The sequence below is a fragment of the Lepus europaeus genome, unplaced genomic scaffold (assembly GCF_033115175.1).
Source record: "Lepus europaeus isolate LE1 unplaced genomic scaffold, mLepTim1.pri SCAFFOLD_505, whole genome shotgun sequence".
Taxonomy (NCBI): Eukaryota; Metazoa; Chordata; class Mammalia; order Lagomorpha; family Leporidae; genus Lepus; species Lepus europaeus.
In genome coordinates this window covers 13,649-33,064 of record NW_026909381.1, presented here as the reverse complement: position 1 = coordinate 33,064, position 19,416 = coordinate 13,649, and the positions used below count along the sequence as shown (strand labels likewise).

Here is a 19,416-nt window from a genome sequence, read left to right as displayed (position 1 = left end):
CGGAACGCAGGTGGCTTCTGACAATGACCGCTGCAGTAGCTCATGGTTCTAGGGGTTGATCCAGGGCTCTTCCGTGTAGTGGGGTGCCATCTGGGTCTCTAGTGTGGTTGGGAGGTGCAAAGGAACCTAGCTAGCATGGCCGCAGTTGGTGCTGGCCGCTGGCGGTGAGCTCTGCTGATCGCCTCAGGCTTCCTCATGGCTGCTTGGGGTTCCTCACAACATGGCGACCGACCTCCAAGAGGAAGAAGTCAGGACCTGATTTTTTTTTTTTTAATCATCTGGGCTTAGAAATCTGGAAGGTGGTCGGTGCCGCGGCTCAATTGGCTAATCCTCTGCTGTGTCACCGGCAAGCTGGGTTCTAGTCCCTGTCAGGGCGCCGGATTTTGTCCCGGTTGCCCCTCTTCCAGGCCAGTTCTCTGCTATGGCCCGGGAGTGCAGTGGAGGATGGCCTAAGTGCTTTGGCACCTGCACCCACATGGGAGACCAGGGAAGCACCTGCTTCTGGCTTTGGATCAGTGCAAAATGCGCCGGCCTTAGCGCGCCACGCGGTGGCATTCGAGGGTGAACCAACGGCAAAAAGGAAGATCTTTCTCTCTCTCTCTCTCTCTCTCTCACTGTCCACTCTGTCAAAAAAGAAAAAAAAAAAAGAAAAAAAAAGAAAAAAAAAGAAATCTGGAAGGCGACTTCTCTAGCATTCTACTGGGAGCAGCCCAGGGCCTGTGGGTGTCAAAGGCAGGGACATAGCCCCCTCTCTCGCTGGGAGATCCCCCCGCACTCGCAGGAAGTGGGGCATCACTGGAGGCCGTCTTCCCAGTGTCTACCAAAGGCACGCAGAGGCCCCGTTATGTTCTCTAACTTCCTGGGGAAACTCATGCTTCTTAAGTAAAAAACTGTCTGTTAATTGTTATTGTGATGTTTTTAGAATCAGTACAATAGAGGGGAAACTTAGAGGGGCCTTGACGATATGTTACTAGGACTCCAGGGGACCCAAGGAGCCGTTGTGGTGTCCCCATCTTGGCTATGGGACAAGGCCAGCCCATAAGGCCATGTGCTCCAATTCACTTTTTTAAAAAAGATTTATTAATTGATTTGAAAGTCAGATTACACAGAGGAGAGGAAGAGAGAGAGAGAGAGAGAGAGAGAGAGAGAGAGAGAGAGAGAGAGAGAGGTCTTCCATCCACTGGTTCACTCCCCAGTTGGCTACAATGGCCGGAGTGCCGGTCCGAAGCCAGGAGCCAGGAGCTTCTTCCAGGTCTCAACGTGGATGTAAGGGCCCAAGGACTTGGGCCATCTTCCACTGCTTTCCCAGCCATGGCAGGGAGCTGGATCAGAAGTGGAGCAGCCAGATCTTGAAGTGGCGCCCATATGGGATGCGGGCGCTTCAGGCCAGGGCATTAACCCGCTGCGCCACAGCACCGGCCCTGAAAACAGGGTTCTTGAGGACCAGGCTTAGACCAGCTGTCCTGTTTCCTGGCAGTCACAGGGCTGGCTGGATTCAGGGGAGGGAGGATTGTACTCCGCCTCTTCCCACGGTCCACCTGCCAGTGTGTGCCTGCAGGAACCGCGGATGACCATGAGTGGTTCTGCAGTCTCTGAGAATCATGTGTTCAAAGTATTGGCCATCTTTCTGCTCACCAGCATTGAGCAGAGTTTCTCATGACCGAGCCTGAGTGCAGGGGAGGCTGGGGAACACCCCTCCCCTGCCATGCTGTGCACATGCACACACACACATGCCCAGCTGTGCACTCCAGACGAAGGGAAGCGTGGGTGTTGGGCAGTGTTTCCCGGTCTCACAGGGTGAACATCCTGGTTGCAGTCTCCAGCCCTGATTCTCCCTTTCCCTCCGTGTGGGTTGGGTTTTCTCTTGCATCTGCCAGACGTGGATGAATGTGCCGGTCCTCGAGCTTGCCCGGAGCACGCCACTTGCTTCAATGCTCTCGGCAGCTACTCCTGTGCCTGCAACCCGGGGTTTGAATCCAGAAGTGGACGCAAGAGTTTCCGGGGTCTGAGAGAGGCGTGTGAAGGTGGGTGGTGCACTTGGGGGCACTCAAGTCCTGATCTATTTGCAAAGACAGTGGTGAGGGGTTGGGAGGGGTCTTGGATGGGTTGGAGACCTTTTCTGCAGAGCTGAAGCCAATGATCACTTATTAATTCGTGCCCTCCTCCAAGGATGGGGCGTCTACGCCATTCCAGGCACCGTTCTCAGTACTAGGAACGTAGCAGTGAATACCACCCATGAATACCATCTATGAGGGGTCAGGGCTTCAGCATGTGAATTGTGGGGAGAGTGTGCGATTAAGTCCATCCCGTCAGGAGCATAGCCATGAGTGTCAGAGCCAGGCTTTGAACCTGGAACGGCGATGCTCTTGACCTTCCCTTTGTGTTACTTTTTTTTTTTTTGGACAGATAGAGATAGATAGTGAGAGAGAGAGAGAGAGAGAGACAGAGAGAAAGGTCTTCCTTCCGTTGGTTCACCCCCCAAATGGCCTCTACGGCCAGTTCTGCACCGAACTGAAGCCAGGAGCCAGGTGCCTCCTCCTGATTTCCCACATGGGTGCAGGCGCCCAAGCACATGGGCCATAATTCACTGCCCTCCGGGTCCACAGCAGAGAGCTAGACTGGAATAGGAGCAACCAGGACTAGAACCCGGTGCCCATATGGGATGCCGGCACTGCTGGTGGAGGATTAGCCAAGTGAGCCATTCACCGTTCCCGCCTTTGTGTTACTGTTACTAATCCTGTGATTCTCTGGAGGAGAGTGTGCAAGCTAAAGAGGCCACAGTTTGCCTTTGTGAGCCACTAGTAGTTAAGGCATCTTGACCACACATCAGGAGAGGATTAGAAGCAAGTGACAAGGTAGGTGATCTTGGCTAGGGCCACATTCCCAGGGCCTTGTCCAGCTATCGAAGGGCCCAGGTTTCCTCTGAGTGGAGGGGCAGACTTCTCAGAAGGCCGACAGGGTCGTGGATGTGCCTCTACACGGCTGCTCTGTGCGTGGTGAACACGTGTTCTAGAAGGTGAGGCTGGAGCCGGGGAAGCCGCCGACTGCGGTCAGTGGTGAGACAGAGGGGCCGCAGTTCAGCGTCCTCCAAGCCTGTGACGTGGACCTGCTTTCTGCTTAGATGTGGATGAGTGTTCCAAGAACTCCTCTCTCTGTGGTGCCAACTCGGTCTGCGTCAACACCCCTGGGGGGTACAACTGCTCCTGCCTGCCTGGGTTCTTCTCCGCCAGCGGTCGGGCCCCCGCGGACACCAAGGCTTTGCAGTGCACAGGTGACTTCCACAGCCCAGCCGAGGGCTTCTCAGTGGGCACCAAACCGTCCGGAAACGCAGGTGGCTTCTGACAATGACCGCTGCAGCAGCTCATGGTTCTAGGGGTTGATCCCAGGGCTCTTCCGTGTAGTGGGGTGTCACCTGGGTCTCTAGTGTGGTTGGGAGGTCCAAAGAAACCTAGCTAGCATGGCCGTAGTTGGTACTGGCCGCTGGTGGTGAGCTCTGCTGATCGCCTCAGGCTTCCTCATGGCTGCTTGGGGTTCCTCACAACATGGCGACCGACCTCCAAGGGGAAGAAGTCAGGACCTGATTTTTTTTTTTAATCATCTGGGCTTAGAAATCTGGGAAGGTGGTCGGTGCCGCGGCTCAATTGGCTAATCCTCTGCCTGTGGCGCTGGCACACCGGGTTCTAGTCCCTGTCAGGGCACCGGATTTTGTCCCGGTTGCCTCTCTTCCAGGCCAGTTCTCTGCTATGGCCCGGGAGTGCAGTGGAGGATGGCCTAAGTGCTTTGGCACCTGCACCCACATGGGAGACCAGGGGAAGCACCTGGCTTCTGGCTTTGGATCAGTGCAATGCGCCGGCCTTAGCGTGCCACAGCGGTGGCCATTGGAGGGTGAACCAACGGCAAAAAGGAAGATCTTTCTCTCTCTCTCTCTCACTTTCCACTCTGTCTGTCAAAAAAGAAAAAAAAAAAAGAAAAAAAAAAAGAAATCTGGGAAGGCGACTTCTCTAGCATTCTACTGGGAGCAGCCCCAGGGCCTGTGGGTGTCAAAGGCAGGGACATAGCCCCCTCTCTCGCTGGGAGATCCCCCCGCACTCGCAGGAAGTACGGCATCACTGGAGGCCGTCTTCCCAGTGTCTACCAAAGGCACGCAGAGGCCCTGTTATGTTCTCTAACTTTTGGGGAACTGATGCTTCTTAAGTAAAAAACTGTTAATTGTTATTCTGCTATTTTTAGAAGCAGTACAATAGAGGGGAAACTTAGAGGGGCCTTGACGATATGTTACTAGGACTCCAGGGGACCCAAGGAGCCGTTGTGGTGTCCCCATCACAGCTATGGGACAAGGCCAGCCCATAAGGCCATGTGCTCCAATTCACTTTTTTAAAAAAAGATTTATTAATTGATTTGAAAGTCAGATTACACAGAGGAGAGGAAGAGAGAGAGAGAGAGAGAGAGGTCTTCCATCCACTGGTTCACTCCCCAGTTGGCTACAATGGCCGGAGTGCCGGTCCGAAGCCAGGAGCCAGGAGCTTCTTCCAGGTCTCAACGTGGATGTAAGGGCCCAAGGACTTGGGCCATCTTCCACTGCTTTCCCAGCCATGGCAGGGAGCTGGATCAGAAGTGGAGCAGCCAGATCTTGAAGTGGCGCCCATATGGGATGCGGGCGCTTCAGGCCAGGGCATTAACCTACTGCGCCACAGCACCGGCCCTGAAAACAGGGTTCTTGAGGACCAGGCTTAGACCAGCTGTCCTGTTTCCTGGCAGTCACAGGGCTGGCTGGATTCAGGGGAGGGAGGATTGTACTCCGCCTCTTCCCACGGTCCACCTGCCAGTGTGTGCCTGCAGGAACCGCGGATGACCATGAGTGGTTCTGCAGTCTCTGAGAATCACGTGTTCAAAGTATTGGCCATCTTTCTGCTCACCAGCATTGAGCAGAGTTTCTCATGACCGAGCCTTAGTGCAGGGGAGGCTGGGGAACACCCCTCCCCTGCCATGCTGTGCACATGCACACACACACACATGCCCAGCTGTGCACTCCAGACGAAGGGAAGCGTGGGTGTTGGGCAGTGTTTCCCGGTCTCACAGGGTGAACATCCTGGTTGCAGTCTCCAGCCCTGATTCTCCCTTTCCCTCCGTGTGGGTTGGGTTTTCTCTTGCATCTGCCAGACGTGGATGAATGTGCCGGTCCTCGAGCTTGCCCGGAGCACGCCACTTGCTTCAATGCTCTCGGCAGCTACTCCTGTGCCTGCAACCTGGGGTTTGAATCCAGAAGTGGACGCAAGAGTTTCCGGGGTCTGAGAGAGGCGTGTGAAGGTGGGTGGTGCACTTGGGGGCACTCAAGTCCCGATCTATTTGCAGACAGTGGAGAGGGGTTGGGAAGGGTCTCGGATGTGTCGGAGAGCTTTTCTGCAGAGCTGAAGCCAATGATCACTTATTAATTCGTGCCCTCCTCCAAGGATGGGGCGTCTACGCCATTCCAGGCACCGTTCTCAGTACTAGGAACGTAGCAGTGAATACCACCCATGAATACCATCTATGAGGGGTCAGGAATCAGCATGTGAATTGTGGGGAGAGTGTGCGATTAAGTCCATCCCGTCAGGAGCATAGCCATGAGTGTCAGAGCCAGGCTTTGAACCTGGAACGGCGATGCTCTTGACCTTCCCTTTGTGTTACTTTTTTTTTTTTGACAGATAGAGATAGATAGTGAGAGAGAGAGAGAGAGAGAGAGAGAGACAGAGAGAAAGGTCTTCCTTCAGTTGGTTCACCCCCCAAAAGGCCTCTATGGCAAGTGCTGCGCCAAACTGAAGCCAGGAGCCAGGTGCCTCCTCCTGATTTCCCACATGGGTGCAGGCGCCCAAGCACATGGGCCATCCTTCACTGCCCTCCGGGTCCACAGCAGAGAGCTGGACTGGAAGAGGAGCAACCAGGACTAGAACCCGGTGCTCATATGGGATGCCGGCACTGCTGGTGGAGGATTAGCCACGTGAGCCATGGCGCCGTCCCTGCCTTTGTGTTACTGTTACTAATCCTGTGATTGTCTGGAGGAGAGTGTGCAAGCTAAAGAGGCCACAGTTTGCCTTTGTGAGCCACTAGTAGTTAAGGCATCTACCACACATCAGGAGAGGATTAGGAGCAAGTGACAAGGTAGGTGAGCTTGGCTAGGGCCACATTCCCAGGGCCTTGTCCAGCTATCGAAGGGCCCAGGTTTCTCCTGAGTGGAGGGCAGACTTCTCAGAAGGCCGACAGGGTCGTGGATGTGCCTCTACACGGCTGCTCTGTGCGTGGTGAACACGTGTTCTAGAAGGTGAGGCTGGAGCCGGGGAAGCCGCCGACTGCGGTCAGTGGTGAGACAGAGGGGCCGCAGTTCAGCGTCCTCCAAGCCTGTGACGTGGACCTGCTTTCTGCTTAGATGTGGATGAGTGTTCCAAGAACTCCTCTCTCTGTGGTGCCAACTCGGTCTGCGTCAACACCCCTGGGGGGTACAACTGCTCCTGCCTGCCTGGGTTCTTCTCCGCCAGCGGTCGGGCCCCCGTGGACACCAAGGCTTTGCAGTGCACAGGTGACTTCCACAGCCCAGCCGAGGGCTTCTCAGTGGGCACCAAACCGTCCGGAAACGCAGGTGGCTTCTGACAATGACCGCTGCAGTAGCTCATGGTTCTAGGGGTTGATCCCAGGGCTCTTCCGTGTAGTGGGGTGTCACCTGGGTCTCTAGTGTGGTTGGGAGGTCCAAAGGAACCTAGCTAGCATGGCCGTAGTTGGTACTGGCCGCTGGTGGTGAGCTCTGCTGATCGCCTCAGGCTTCCTCATGGCTGCTTGGGGTTCCTCACAACATGGCGACCGACCTCCAAGGGGAAGAAGTCAGGACCTGATTTTTTTTTTTTTTAATCATCTGGGCTTAGAAATCTGGGAAGGTGGTCGGTGCCGCGGCTCAATTGGCTAATCCTCTGCCTGTGTCACCGGCAAGCTGGGTTCTAGTCCCTGTCAGGGCGCCGGATTTTGTCCCGGTTGCCCCTCTTCCAGGCCAGTTCTCTGCTATGGCCCGGGAGTGCAGTGGAGGATGGCCTAAGTGCTTTGGCACCTGCACCCACATGGGAGACCAGGGGAAGCACCTGGCTTCTGGCTTTGGATCAGTGCGATGCGCCGGCCTTAGCGCGCCACGCGGTGGCCATTGGAGGGTGAACCAACGGCAAAAAGGAAGATCTTTCTCTCTCTCTCTCTCACTTTCCACTCTGTCAAAAAAGAAAAAAAAAAAAAAGAAAAAAAAAAGAAATCTGGGAAGGCGACTTCTCTAGCATTCTACTGGGAGCAGCCCCAGGGCCTGTGGGTGTCAAAGGCAGGGACATAGCCCCCTCTCTCGCTGGGAGATCCCCCCGCACTCGCAGGAAGTACGGCATCACTGGAGGCCGTCTTCCCAGTGTGTACCAAAGGCATGCAGAGGCCCTGTTATGTTCTCTAACTTTTGGGGAACTGATGCTTCTTAAGTAAAAAACTGTCTGTTAATTGTTATTCTGCTATTTTTAGAAGCAGTACAATAGAGGGGAAACTTAGAGGGGCCTTGACGATATGTTACTAGGACTCCAGGGGACCCAAGGAGCCGTTGTGGTGTCCCCATCACAGCTATGGGACAAGGCCAGCCCATAAGGCCATGTGCTCCAATTCACTTTTTTAAAAAAAGATTTATTAATTGATTTGAAAGTCAGATTACACAGAGGAGAGGAAGAGAGAGAGAGAGAGAGAGAGAGGTCTTCCATCCACTGGTTCACTCCCCAGTTGGCTACAATGGCCGGAGTGCCGGTCCGAAGCCAGGAGCCAGGAGCTTCTTCCAGGTCTCAACGTGGATGTAAGGGCCCAAGGACTTGGGCCATCTTCCACTGCTTTCCCAGCCATGGCAGGGAGCTGGATCAGAAGTGGAGCAGCCAGATCTTGAAGTGGCGCCCATATGGGATGCGGGCGCTTCAGGCCAGGGCATTAACCCGCTGCGCCACAGCACCGGCCCTGAAAACAGGGTTCTTGAGGACCAGGCTTAGACCAGCTGTCCTGTTTCCTGGCAGTCACAGGGCTGGCTGGATTCAGGGGAGGGAGGATTGTACTCCGCCTCTTCCCACGGTCCACCTGCCAGTGTGTGCCTGCAGGAACCGCGGATGACCATGAGTGGTTCTGCAGTCTCTGAGAATCACGTGTTCAAAGTATTGGCCATCTTTCTGCTCACCAGCATTGAGCAGAGTTTCTCATGACCGAGCCTTAGTGCAGGGGAGGCTGGGGAACACCCCTCCCCTGCCATGCTGTGCACATGCACACACACACACATGCCCAGCTGTGCACTCCAGACGAAGGGAAGCGTGGGTGTTGGGCAGTGTTTCCCGGTCTCACAGGGTGAACATCCTGGTTGCAGTCTCCAGCCCTGATTCTCCCTTTCCCTCCGTGTGGGTTGGGTTTTCTCTTGCATCTGCCAGACGTGGATGAATGTGCCGGTCCTCGAGCTTGCCCGGAGCACGCCACTTGCTTCAATGCTCTCGGCAGCTACTCCTGTGCCTGCAACCTGGGGTTTGAATCCAGAAGTGGACGCAAGAGTTTCCGGGGTCTGAGAGAGGCGTGTGAAGGTGGGTGGTGCACTTGGGGGCACTCAAGTCCCGATCTATTTGCAGACAGTGGAGAGGGGTTGGGAAGGGTCTCGGATGTGTCGGAGAGCTTTTCTGCAGAGCTGAAGCCAATGATCACTTATTAATTCGTGCCCTCCTCCAAGGATGGGGCGTCTACGCCATTCCAGGCACCGTTCTCAGTACTAGGAACGTAGCAGTGAATACCACCCATGAATACCATCTATGAGGGGTCAGGAATCAGCATGTGAATTGTGGGGAGAGTGTGCGATTAAGTCCATCCCGTCAGGAGCATAGCCATGAGTGTCAGAGCCAGGCTTTGAACCTGGAACGGCGATGCTCTTGACCTTCCCTTTGTGTTACTTTTTTTTTTTTGACAGATAGAGATAGATAGTGAGAGAGAGAGAGAGAGAGAGAGAGAGAGACAGAGAGAAAGGTCTTCCTTCCGTTGGTTCACCCCCCAAAAGGCCTCTATGGCAAGTGCTGCGCCAAACTGAAGCCAGGAGCCAGGTGCCTCCTCCTGATTTCCCACATGGGTGCAGGCGCCCAAGCACATGGGCCATCCTTCACTGCCCTCCGGGTCCACAGCAGAGAGCTGGACTGGAAGAGGAGCAACCAGGACTAGAACCCAGCAGCCATATGGGATGCTGGCAAGGCTGGTGGAGGATTAGCCACGTGAGCCATGGCGCCGTCCCTGCCTTTGTGTTACTGTTACTAATCCTGTGATTGTCTGGAGGAGAGTGTGCAAGCTAAAGAGGCCACAGTTTGCCTTTGTGAGCCACTAGTAGTTAAGGCATCTACCACACATCAGGAGAGGATTAGAAGCAAGTGACAAGGTAGGTGATCTTGGCTAGGGCCACATTCCCAGGGCCTTGTCCAGCTATCGAAGGGCCCAGGTTTCTCCTGAGTGGAGGGCAGACTTCTCAGAAGGCCGACAGGGTCGTGGATGTGCCTCTACACGGCTGCTCTGTGCGTGGTGAACACGTGTTCTAGAAGGTGAGGCTGGAGCCGGGGAAGCCGCCGACTGCGGTCAGTGGTGAGACAGAGGGGCCGCAGTTCAGCGTCCTCCAAGCCTGTGACGTGGACCTGCTTTCTGCTTAGATGTGGATGAGTGTTCCAAGAACTCCTCTCTCTGTGGTGCCAACTCGGTCTGCGTCAACACCCCTGGGGGGTACAACTGCTCCTGCCTGCCTGGGTTCTTCTCCGCCAGCGGTCAGGCCCCCGTGGACACCAAGGCTTTGCAGTGCACAGGTGACTTCCACAGCCCAGCCGAGGGCTTCTCAGTGGGCACCAAACCGTCCGGAAACGCAGGTGGCTTCTGACAATGACCGCTGCAGTAGCTCATGGTTCTAGGGGTTGATCCCAGGGCTCTTCCGTGTAGTGGGGTGTCACCTGGGTCTCTAGTGTGGTTGGGAGGTCCAAAGGAACCTAGCTAGCATGGCCGTAGTTGGTACTGGCCGCTGGTGGTGAGCTCTGCTGATCGCCTCAGGCTTCCTCATGGCTGCTTGGGGTTCCTCACAACATGGCGACCGACCTCCAAGGGGAAGAAGTCAGGACCTGATTTTTTTTTTTGTTAATGATCTTGGCTTAGAAATCTGGGAAGGTGGCCAGCGCCGTGGCTCAATAGGCTAATCCTCTGCCTGTGTCACCGGCAAGCTGGGTTCTAGTCCCAGTCAGGGTGCCGGATTTTGTCCCGGTTGCCCCTCTTCCAGGCCAGTTCTCTGCTATGGCCCGGGAGTGCAGTGGAGGATGGCCTAAGTGCTTTGGCACCTGCACCCACATGGGAGACCAGGGGAAGCACCTGGCTTCTGGCTTTGGATCAGTGCGATGCGCCGGCCTTAGCGCGCCACAGCGGTGGCCATTGGAGGGTGAACCAACGGCAAAAAGGAAGATCTTTCTCTCTCTCTCTCTCTCTCACTGTCCACTCTGTCTGTCAAAAAAGAAAAAAAAAAAAGAAAAAAAAAGAAAAAAAAAAGAAATCTGGGAAGGCGACTTCTCTAGCATTCTACTGGGAGCAGCCCCAGGGCCTGTGGGTGTCAAAGGCAGGGACATAGCCCCCTCTCTCGCTGGGAGATCCCGCCGCACTCGCAGGAAATGGGGCATCACTGGAGGCCGTCTTCCCAGTGTCTACCAAAGGCACACAGAGGCCCCGTTATGTTCTCTAACTTCCTGGGGAAACTCATGCTTCTTAAGTAAAAAACTGTCTGTTAATTGTTATTGTGATGTTTTTAGAAGCAGTTCAATAGAGGGGGAACTTAGAGGGGCCTTGACAATATGTTACTGGAATGCCGGGGACCCCAAGGAGCCCTTGTTGTGTCCCTATCACGGCTATGGGAAAAGGCCATCCCATAATGCCCTGTGCTCCCATTCATTTTTTTAAAAAAAGATTTATTTATTTATTTATTTGAAGTCAGTTACACACAGAGAGTTTTGAGAGAGGTCTTCCACCCACTGGTTCACTCTCCAATTTGTTACACTGGCTGGAGCTAGGCTGATCTGGAGCTGGGATCCAGGAGCTTCCGCCCAGTCTCCTGCACAGGTGCAGGTGCCCAAGAACTTGGGCTGTCTTCTACTGCTTTTCCAGGCCATGGCAGAGAGCTGCATGGGAAGTGGTGCAGCTGGGACTTGAACTGGCACCCATACGGGAAGCCGGCCCTGCAGGTTGCAGCTTTACCTGCTACACCACAACGCCAGACCCTCTACCCACCTGTCTACTAAGTTGTCATCTCTTACTGGTTTGACTTATTCCAGTTTCACGTGACGTGAATTCCAGCTTCCAGATTCCAAAGTTTTGCAGTCATGCACGTTACCCAGTTCCATCTGCAAAGTGTAAATTGCACCTGTGCTGTCTGACGAGCACTCCCCTGGTTTACAGCTAAGTAATTCTGGAAGTGGAGTGATCACCACTACCAATGTCATCCATTCACCAGAGAGAAGCCACTTCCCCACACCTTCCAGCCACAGGCCGTTCTCTTGTCCTGGGAGGTGTCAGTGTCCATCTACACTTGAATCACAAATGCCCAACACCACACTCTCTCTGTCTCCCTTTCAAACGAGTTCGATAAGTGGACATGTGTGTGAGGTGGTGGGTCCCAGGCACTAGAATGGAGCTGAGTGCTTCCCGTTGCCCAGTGAGGTCCCAGTGCACCACATCACGCAGGTTGAGGTGCACACAACGGGGCTGCCAGCCGTGTAAGTGCAGAACACACCCTTGGGCATAAGGGACTGTGGCTGCTTTAGGTATTTAGTATATTTTTCACCAGTATTTTAGCCTGTGCTCCTTCCACCTACTAGAAGTAGCTTTCTATGAAACAGCACGTGTGTCACGCCAGCTGCACCTCCCACGTCACTCGATGAAACATCAGCCGGCACCACTCAAGCTTGTGCAAACACGCGCTCCACGCTGACCGCACAGGCACAGGATGTCCCAACGCCATGTTTCTCAGAAGCTGTTGCCAGCGTGGGGCAACGCGGGGCTGTCCTGAAGGGGAAGTGTGCTGTTGCTATCTCGGGCAGTTCTTCTCCCTCGTTCTCTACCGCCAGATATTGATGAGTGTGTTGAAAAGTGCCCCCTCAACTTGGATTGCACCAACACCCCTGGGAGCTACTTTTGCACCTGTCACCCTGGCTTTGCACCCAGAAGTGGGCAGCCGAGTTTCAAGGACCATGAAGCGGAATGTGAGGGCTTGCCAGTCGGCCTGGGGGAGGCGTTTCTTCTCCTTCCTCCAACTTCGTTGATATTTTCGAATTCCTTGCAGACGTCGACGAATGCCTCCAAGACCCCTCACCGTGTGGCCCAGATTCTGTCTGCACCAACACCCCAGGCTCCTACAGCTGCGGCTGCACCGTGGGCTTCCGTCCCCATCCGGAAGGCTCCCAGCGACACGGCAACTTCAGCTGCAAAAGTAAAAACCTCCTGATCGCGCTCTGATTGTTAAGACGCCCGCTCTCCCCGACCTCTGGAGCCTTCTCCTGCCTTCTCTCATCCACATGTTCTTCTCCTTTTCAGTTTTAGATTTTACCTCCATTCATTTCTTTTCTGAAACTGTTAATTTTTTTTTTTAGTGTAGATCCTAGTTTGTGATATAGTTGTATCTGGTCTCTGGCATTTCTTGTACAACAGGTCCACGAGCAATGACTTCTGCCTGTTGTTTTTAGAAAGTCCTTGTTCTGTTTCCCTCCTCCCCCGCCTCCCTCCCCCGCGCCTCCCTCCCCCTCCCCCTGCTTCCCTCCCTCCCCTGATTCCCTCCTCTCCCCCTCTCCCCTGCCTCTTTCTCCCTCCCCTGCCTCCCTTTCCCTCCTTTCCTTCCCCCCCTCCCCCGCCTTCCTCTCTCCCCCTCCCTCTTCCAGCCCCTCTCCCTCCTCCTCTCCTTCCTTCTCCCCTCCCTCCCTCCTTCCCTCCCTCCCTCTGACCTCAGGATCAGCCCTTAAGGCATTCTGGTCTGGCCGAAAGGCCCATGAGAGCATTTCAGGCATGGAAAGCTGAGATACTGTGGCAAAACATGTCCTACATGAAGGACCTCAGTGGGTGAGACCCCAGGGGGAAGAAGCGGCCATCAAAGGACGTACTTTCCTCTAAAGGGAGGAGAGAGCTTCCTCTTTGCTTATGGCCTTGTCTAAATACTGAGAGTTTGTGGACCCCAAAGTCTTCCACAGCCTTGACAGCTCATGTCAACAGCCTTGGGTGGTCACTGACGTCATACATAGAATGTGAATTGTTAAATCAACAGCAGCAGTCACCGTGCACTATCTTCCCATGCAGGACCTCTGTCCTCAATGAGTTGTACTATGAGCATTAACTGTAACACTTGTTTTCTTGTTTTTTTTTTAACATTCTTTTTTTTTTTGACAGGCAGAGTGGATAGTGAGAGAGAGAGACAGAGAGAAAGGTCTTCATTTTTGCCGTTGGTTCACCCTCCAATGGCCGCTGCAGCCGGCACATCGTGCTGATCTGAAGCCAGGAGCCAGGTGCTTCTCCTGGTCTCCCATGCGGGTGCAGGGCCCAACGACTTGGGCCATCCTCCACTGCACTCCCGGGCCATAGCAGAGAGTTGGCCTGGAAGAGTGGCAACCGGGATAGAATCCGGCGCCCCAACTGGGACTAGAACCCGGTGTGCCGGCACCGCAAGGCGGAGGATTAGCCTGTTAAGCCACGGCGCCGGCCTAACACTTGTTTTCAGTTTTATTTTGTGTGTGTGTGTGCGAACTGTTGGAATCTTTACTTAGTGTACGGTTGGTCTTTTGTGTACAAAGTTAATTAAAAATGAATCTTAATGGAGAATGGGACTAGGAAGGAGAGAGAGAGGGGGAGGGGTGGGAGGAATCACTATATTTCTGAAGTTGTACTTAGGGAATCTGTATTCCTTAGAAAATAAAAATATAAAATTGGGGGAGCACCCACGCACATGCACATCACAGTGATTTGATGGAAATTGCAGTGGAGGCAGCAGTTTAAGAACTGTGGTGAGCTTTGGGGTGACCAGCAGGGTATTCAATGCAGTCCAGCAAAATGGCGTTTAGATGATAACTTGAAGGGGGAGTAGGAACATTCCGGACGGAGGGTGGTGGGCGTGTGCAGGGGCCTGAGGCTCACGAGGAGGGAGAGCTGGGGGCAGGGACATCGGCCACACCCGATGAGGTGGGCAGGGGTCAGCTTCCGCTGGGCTTTGGTGCCATGCAAAGTAGTTTGGAGAATTTATCTCCCCAAGCACAAACATGAAAGATTTAAACATATAATGTTGGATCATTTTAGAGGTATTTATTTGAGAAGGAAATAGATAAATTGTATCCACTGGCTCGCTCTCCAAATGCTTCGACTGCTGGAACTGGACCAGGCTAAGGCTGAGTTCTGGGAACTCCATCCAGGTCTCTAATACAGGTGGCAGGGACCTCAGGACCTGGGCCATCTCTGGCTGCTTTTCCAGGCGCATTAGCAGGGAGCTAGATCACAAGTGGAGCAGCCGGGACTTGAACCGGCAATCCTATGAAATACTGGCATTGCAGGTGGCGGCTTAGCCCGTGGCCACCACGCTGGCCCCTTGCTCACTCCTTGCCGTGGTTGGAGTGTGGTGTGATGGTTTTGTTTTCTTCCCAGGGGTCCCCTTCAAGTGTAGGGAAGATGTGATACCCTACAACGAACTCGTGCAGCGATGTCATGGGGCAGCAGCCGGGGAACCTGACGCTGTAAGTGTTTCTGGAGCTCCTCTCCTCTCTAAGTGTTGCCTGGAAACCACAGAGGAAGGCTGTTTTCCCAGTTTTTGCGAAGGCAAAAGTCACAGGGCCCTGAAGTGGACGGCTGCTTTCCTTCCCCCTCTGTAGCAGTGAGTGTAAGCTGGGAACCCCTGATGGAGGCTCTACCAACACAAGCCTCCCACTGTGTGGCCCAAGACGGCCTCTCCTGCTGTCACAACTGCACTTCAGTTCATGGACGAGAAGAGGGGGAAAAGGAAAGGCACAGCCCAGCCCTCTAAGTGTATGACTCGCTATCACTTTTGCTTATGCCTCATTGGCTGGAAGGCAGTCACATGACCATGCCTAGCTGCAAGGGAGGCGGGAAAGGTAGTCCTTGCCTGTCTGTAACAGGGCTTCTTTGGCTCACAGAATACAGAGAACTGCATAAGAGTCTCCAAATTGGTGAGGGTTTTGGTGCTCCCCTGGGTGACGTGGGGTGGGTGGTGTGTCGTTCTAAACATGGGCATGCATGCTAGCTCTGGCATTCCTGGGTACCTTGGGTGCTGGTGTTCCCTTTACTTGTTGTAAAACAGAACAACCTAAAACTCGCCACTTGAGTGTTCTGGAGTGCACAACACAGTGGCACTGGGCACATTCGCTGGGGTGTGAGACAAGCACCACGGTCTGGTTCTTGAATGTCCTTGTCACCTCCAAAAAGGAGACCCCCATCTCCATTCAGCAGTAACTTTCCACTTATCCACTCCCCAGCTCTGCCCCTTTCAAATGCAAATCAGCTTGTGGTCTTTGTGGATTTGTCTGCTCAGCACATTTTATATGGATATAATCATGCAATCTGTGTCATTTTGTCTGGATTCTCTCACTTAGAATGATTTTCAGGTTCATTGTAACATAGATCAGAAACTAATTCTTTTTGATGGCTGAATAATATTCCATTTGGACTGCTGGGTTTCACACCTTTCCTCATCTTTTTTACTGCACTAAATAGTTTTTTTTTTAAATATTTATTTGCTTGAAAGGCAGTTGGAGACAGACAGATCTTCTGTCCACTGGCTCATCCCTCAAATGGCTGCAATGGCCGGAGCAGGGCCAGGCTGAAGCTGGGAGCCTGGAACTCCATCCAGGTCTTGCATGTGTGTGCAGGGGCTCTAGGACCTGGGCCATCTTCTGCTGCTTTCTCAGGTGCATTAGCGAGAAGCTGGGTCAGAAGTGGAGCAGCCGGGACTTGAGCCAGTGCCCATCTGGGATGCTGGCACTGCAGGTGGTGCTGAACCCACTGTACCACAATGCTGGCCTCTAAATAGTTTTTTAAAAAAATTTTATTTATTCGAAAGCAGAATGACAGAGAAGGAGTCAGAGAGAGAGAGTGATCTTTCATCTGCTGGTTCACTTCCTGAGGCTCACAGCATCTGGGGCTGGACGGAATTCAGGAGCCTGGAAATCCATCCGGGTCTCCTACAGGGGTGCAGGGATCCAAGTAGCTGGGCCACCCCCTGCTGTCTTCCCGGGTGCATTAGCAGGGAGCTGGGTCCCCGGTGGAGCAGCCGAGATTCGAGCCAGCACTCGGATATGGGATGCTGGGCTGCAGGTGCATCACAATGCCAGCCTCCCACTAAATAGTTTTGCTTTTTGTTTACTTCTCTTTTTGTGGAAGAGAAAGCTGAAGTTTCTAATTCGGTGAGATGTGTACAGCCACCTGCACATAATGATTAAATCAAGATAACAAGGCCAGTGCCTCAGATAACTAGGACTTTTCCCAGTGAGAACCTTTGAAGTGCACTATTTTAGCAGTTTTTAAATATTCAATGCACTCTCGTTAGCCATAGTCTCCGTTTTGACCAATAAAGCTCAAATAAAGCCCCCTGCTGGTCTTGCTGGGTGGCAGGCTAGGGGACAGGGGGACCCACGCTCACAGGGAGCGCCCCCTGCTGGTCTTGCTGGTGCAGTCTCTGGGCGGCAGGCTAGGGGGACAGGGGGACCCATGCTCACAGGGAGCGCCCCCTGCTGGTCTTGCTGGTGCAGTCTCTTGGTGGCAGGCTAGGGGACAGGTGGACCCACGCTCACAGGGAGCGCCCCCTGCTGGTCTTGCTGGTGCAGTCTCTGGGCGGCAGGCTAGGGGACAGGGGGACCCACACTCACACGGAGCGCCCCCTGCTGGTCTTGCTGGTGCAGTCTCTGGGTGGCAGGCTAGGGGGACAGGTGGACCCACACTCACAGGTCGTCTCTCTCCCAGGCACAGGTTTCCTTCTGCACACTCATGAACGCCACCTTCGGCGTGCTGGATGAATCCTGCGAGAGCAAAGCTCCCCCAGCGTCTCTGAAGGTAACGGTGCCGCCTTCGTCCTGATGTCTCAGTGTCACCTGGGGCGCAGAGAGTGATGAGTGAGCTGTTAGCTGATGTGTGATGTGTTAGGGTCGTGAGGGGGAGGGGGAGGGGAGAGGGGAGGGGAGGGGGAGGGGGGAGGGGGAGAGTGATGAGTGAGCTGTTAGCTGATGTGTGATGTGTTAGGGTCGTGAGGGGGAGGGGGGAGGGGGGAGGGGGAGGGGGAGGGGAGGGGGAGGGGAGAGGGACAGACGTCTCTTCTTGCAGACCGTGGCAGAGAACTTTGCTTCTGTGCTGGAACAAGCGTCGATGTCGTCTGTCAACTTCACCAGGGCGGAGTCGTCAGCCCTGGCCACGGTGTTGCTGCAGAGTGTGGAGAGCGCCACCGTGGCCACTCTGCTGAGAACTTCAGGGAGTGGCGGCCAGTGTGTCCGCACACAACAACTAGGTAGGGCGCCTGTCGGGGCAGCTCACGCCCAGCCACTGAGGTTCTGCTAGTTTGCTTTTATTCTTTTTTTTTTTATTTTTGACAGGCAGAGTGGACAGTGAGAGAGAGACAGAGAGAAAGGTCTTCCTTTTCTGTTGGTTCACCCTCCAATGGCCGCCGCGGCTAGCGCGCTGCGACCGGCGCATCGCGCTGATCCGATGGCAGGAGCCAGGTGCTTCTCCTGGTCTCCCATGGGGTGCAGGGCCCAAGCACTTGGGCCATCCTCCACTGCACTCCCTGGCCACAGCAGAGAGCTGGCCTGGAAGAGGGGCAACCGGGATAGGATCGGTGCCCCGACCGGGACTAGAACCCGGTGTGCCGGCGCTGCAAGGCGGAGGATTAGCCTGTTGAGCCACGGCACCGGCCGCTAGTTTGCTTTTGAATCTTGCCTATGATGATGGTCCTCATTTCAGTCCATGCATACCACGTGTACCAGTCCAGCCGGGATCATTGGTGTTTCCATCTCCTTATTCCCTGAGAGGCAGACATGGACATAGGGATAGACAGAGATGGAGATGGACAGACAGATGGGGCAGGTTCACTCCCCCCAGTGACCCTGCAACAATGGGGCGGGGCCGGGCCAGAGGTGGGAGCTGGAAGCTCAGTCCAGGCCTTGGCTGCTTGGGCCATCGCCTGCTGCCTCCCAGACTGCATGAGCAGGACTGGAGTCAAGAGCAGAGCCGGAACTGGAATCAGGCGTTCCGCCGCGAGGCGTGGTGTTCCTGCCGGTGGCATCGTCACAGCTAGGCCAGACAGGGCTGCTCTCCATTGCTCCACGCTCAGAAGCTTCCGCGCCTGTCTCCTTGTTCTTCCTGTGTGATGATGCTGTTTCCATGTGCTTGGGGGTAGCAGAGGCCCTGTGTCTCTCAGGATCTGTGCTGGAATCCTAAGCTTCCTACAGAAGCACAAAAGACCCCCAACTCCCCAACAGCCAAGGTTACTATCTGTTTCTTTTAAAGATTTATTTGAGAGGTAAAGAGGGAGAGGTCTTCCCTCTGCTGGTTCACTCCCCAAATGGCCACAGTGACCAGAGCTGAAGCCACAAGCTTCTTTCGGGTCTCCCACGCAGGTGCAGGGGCCCAAGCACTTGGGCCATCTTCCACTGCTTTCCCAGGCCATCAGCAGGGAGCTGAATTGGCAGTGGGGCAGCTGGGACTCAAACCGGCACACATGGGTATGCCGTTGGCTTTTTTTTTTTTTTTTTTACTGACAGTAGATGAGATAGAAAACTCAGGGGGCCCCGTCCTGGCTGACAGCTGGTGGGCAGCAGAGCCAGGCCCCCCTCGCTCCCTTTCTGTTTCCTTTGCTTTGGGAAGCTGCTTAAGTCTGGAGTGGCCAGAGCGTCCCTGAGTCTGTGGCTTGCTGTCCCCTTGGACTTCAGTCCCGGCTGTCTCTCTGGCACCAGCCCTCCGAGACTCAGAGGTCACTTCCCAAGCTCCAGCTCCCTTTCTCACTGGTTTGGGGCCATGCACCATGGGACCCAACGCCTTTTCCGTGGCCTTCTCCACTCTCTGCTGTGGACAGCACCTTTCATGGGCAGAGACCTCTCAGGACCTGCTGTCCACATCCCCTCATGCACTGCCTTCTGGTCTTAGATATCGAGAGCAAAGTTATCAAGGACGGGTGCGTCGGGGAGAGCAAGTTCTTCAGCCTGAAGGCCAAAGGGGACAAGATGAAGATCAGCTGCTCCATGGTGGAGGAAGCTGAGCCTGCAGGTACCTGTCCACTCCTGAGGGTCCCAGACATGGTGCGGGTGACCGCCCCCTGCCGGCGAATTCCAAGCCCAGCACCGGGGGGTTGGGCACCGACCATGGTGGGAGCAGGAA

General features: G+C 54.6%; 1 protein-coding gene across 1 annotated transcript in view; it reads left to right on the top strand.

The window, feature by feature from the left end:
- LOC133755487 (adhesion G protein-coupled receptor E1-like) overlaps nt 1-19,416 on the top strand; it is a gene marked incomplete at its 3' end in the record, with an annotated part of 50,963 nt that overhangs the window by 20,356 nt on the left and 11,191 nt on the right. The window contains 7 exon segments of the mRNA XM_062185599.1: nt 1,878-2,024; nt 3,122-3,271; nt 12,350-12,496; nt 14,686-14,774; nt 17,014-17,103; nt 17,371-17,551; nt 19,186-19,305. Of these exon segments, the coding sequence (XP_062041583.1) occupies nt 1,878-2,024; nt 3,122-3,271; nt 12,350-12,496; nt 14,686-14,774; nt 17,014-17,103; nt 17,371-17,551; nt 19,186-19,305 (924 nt within the window).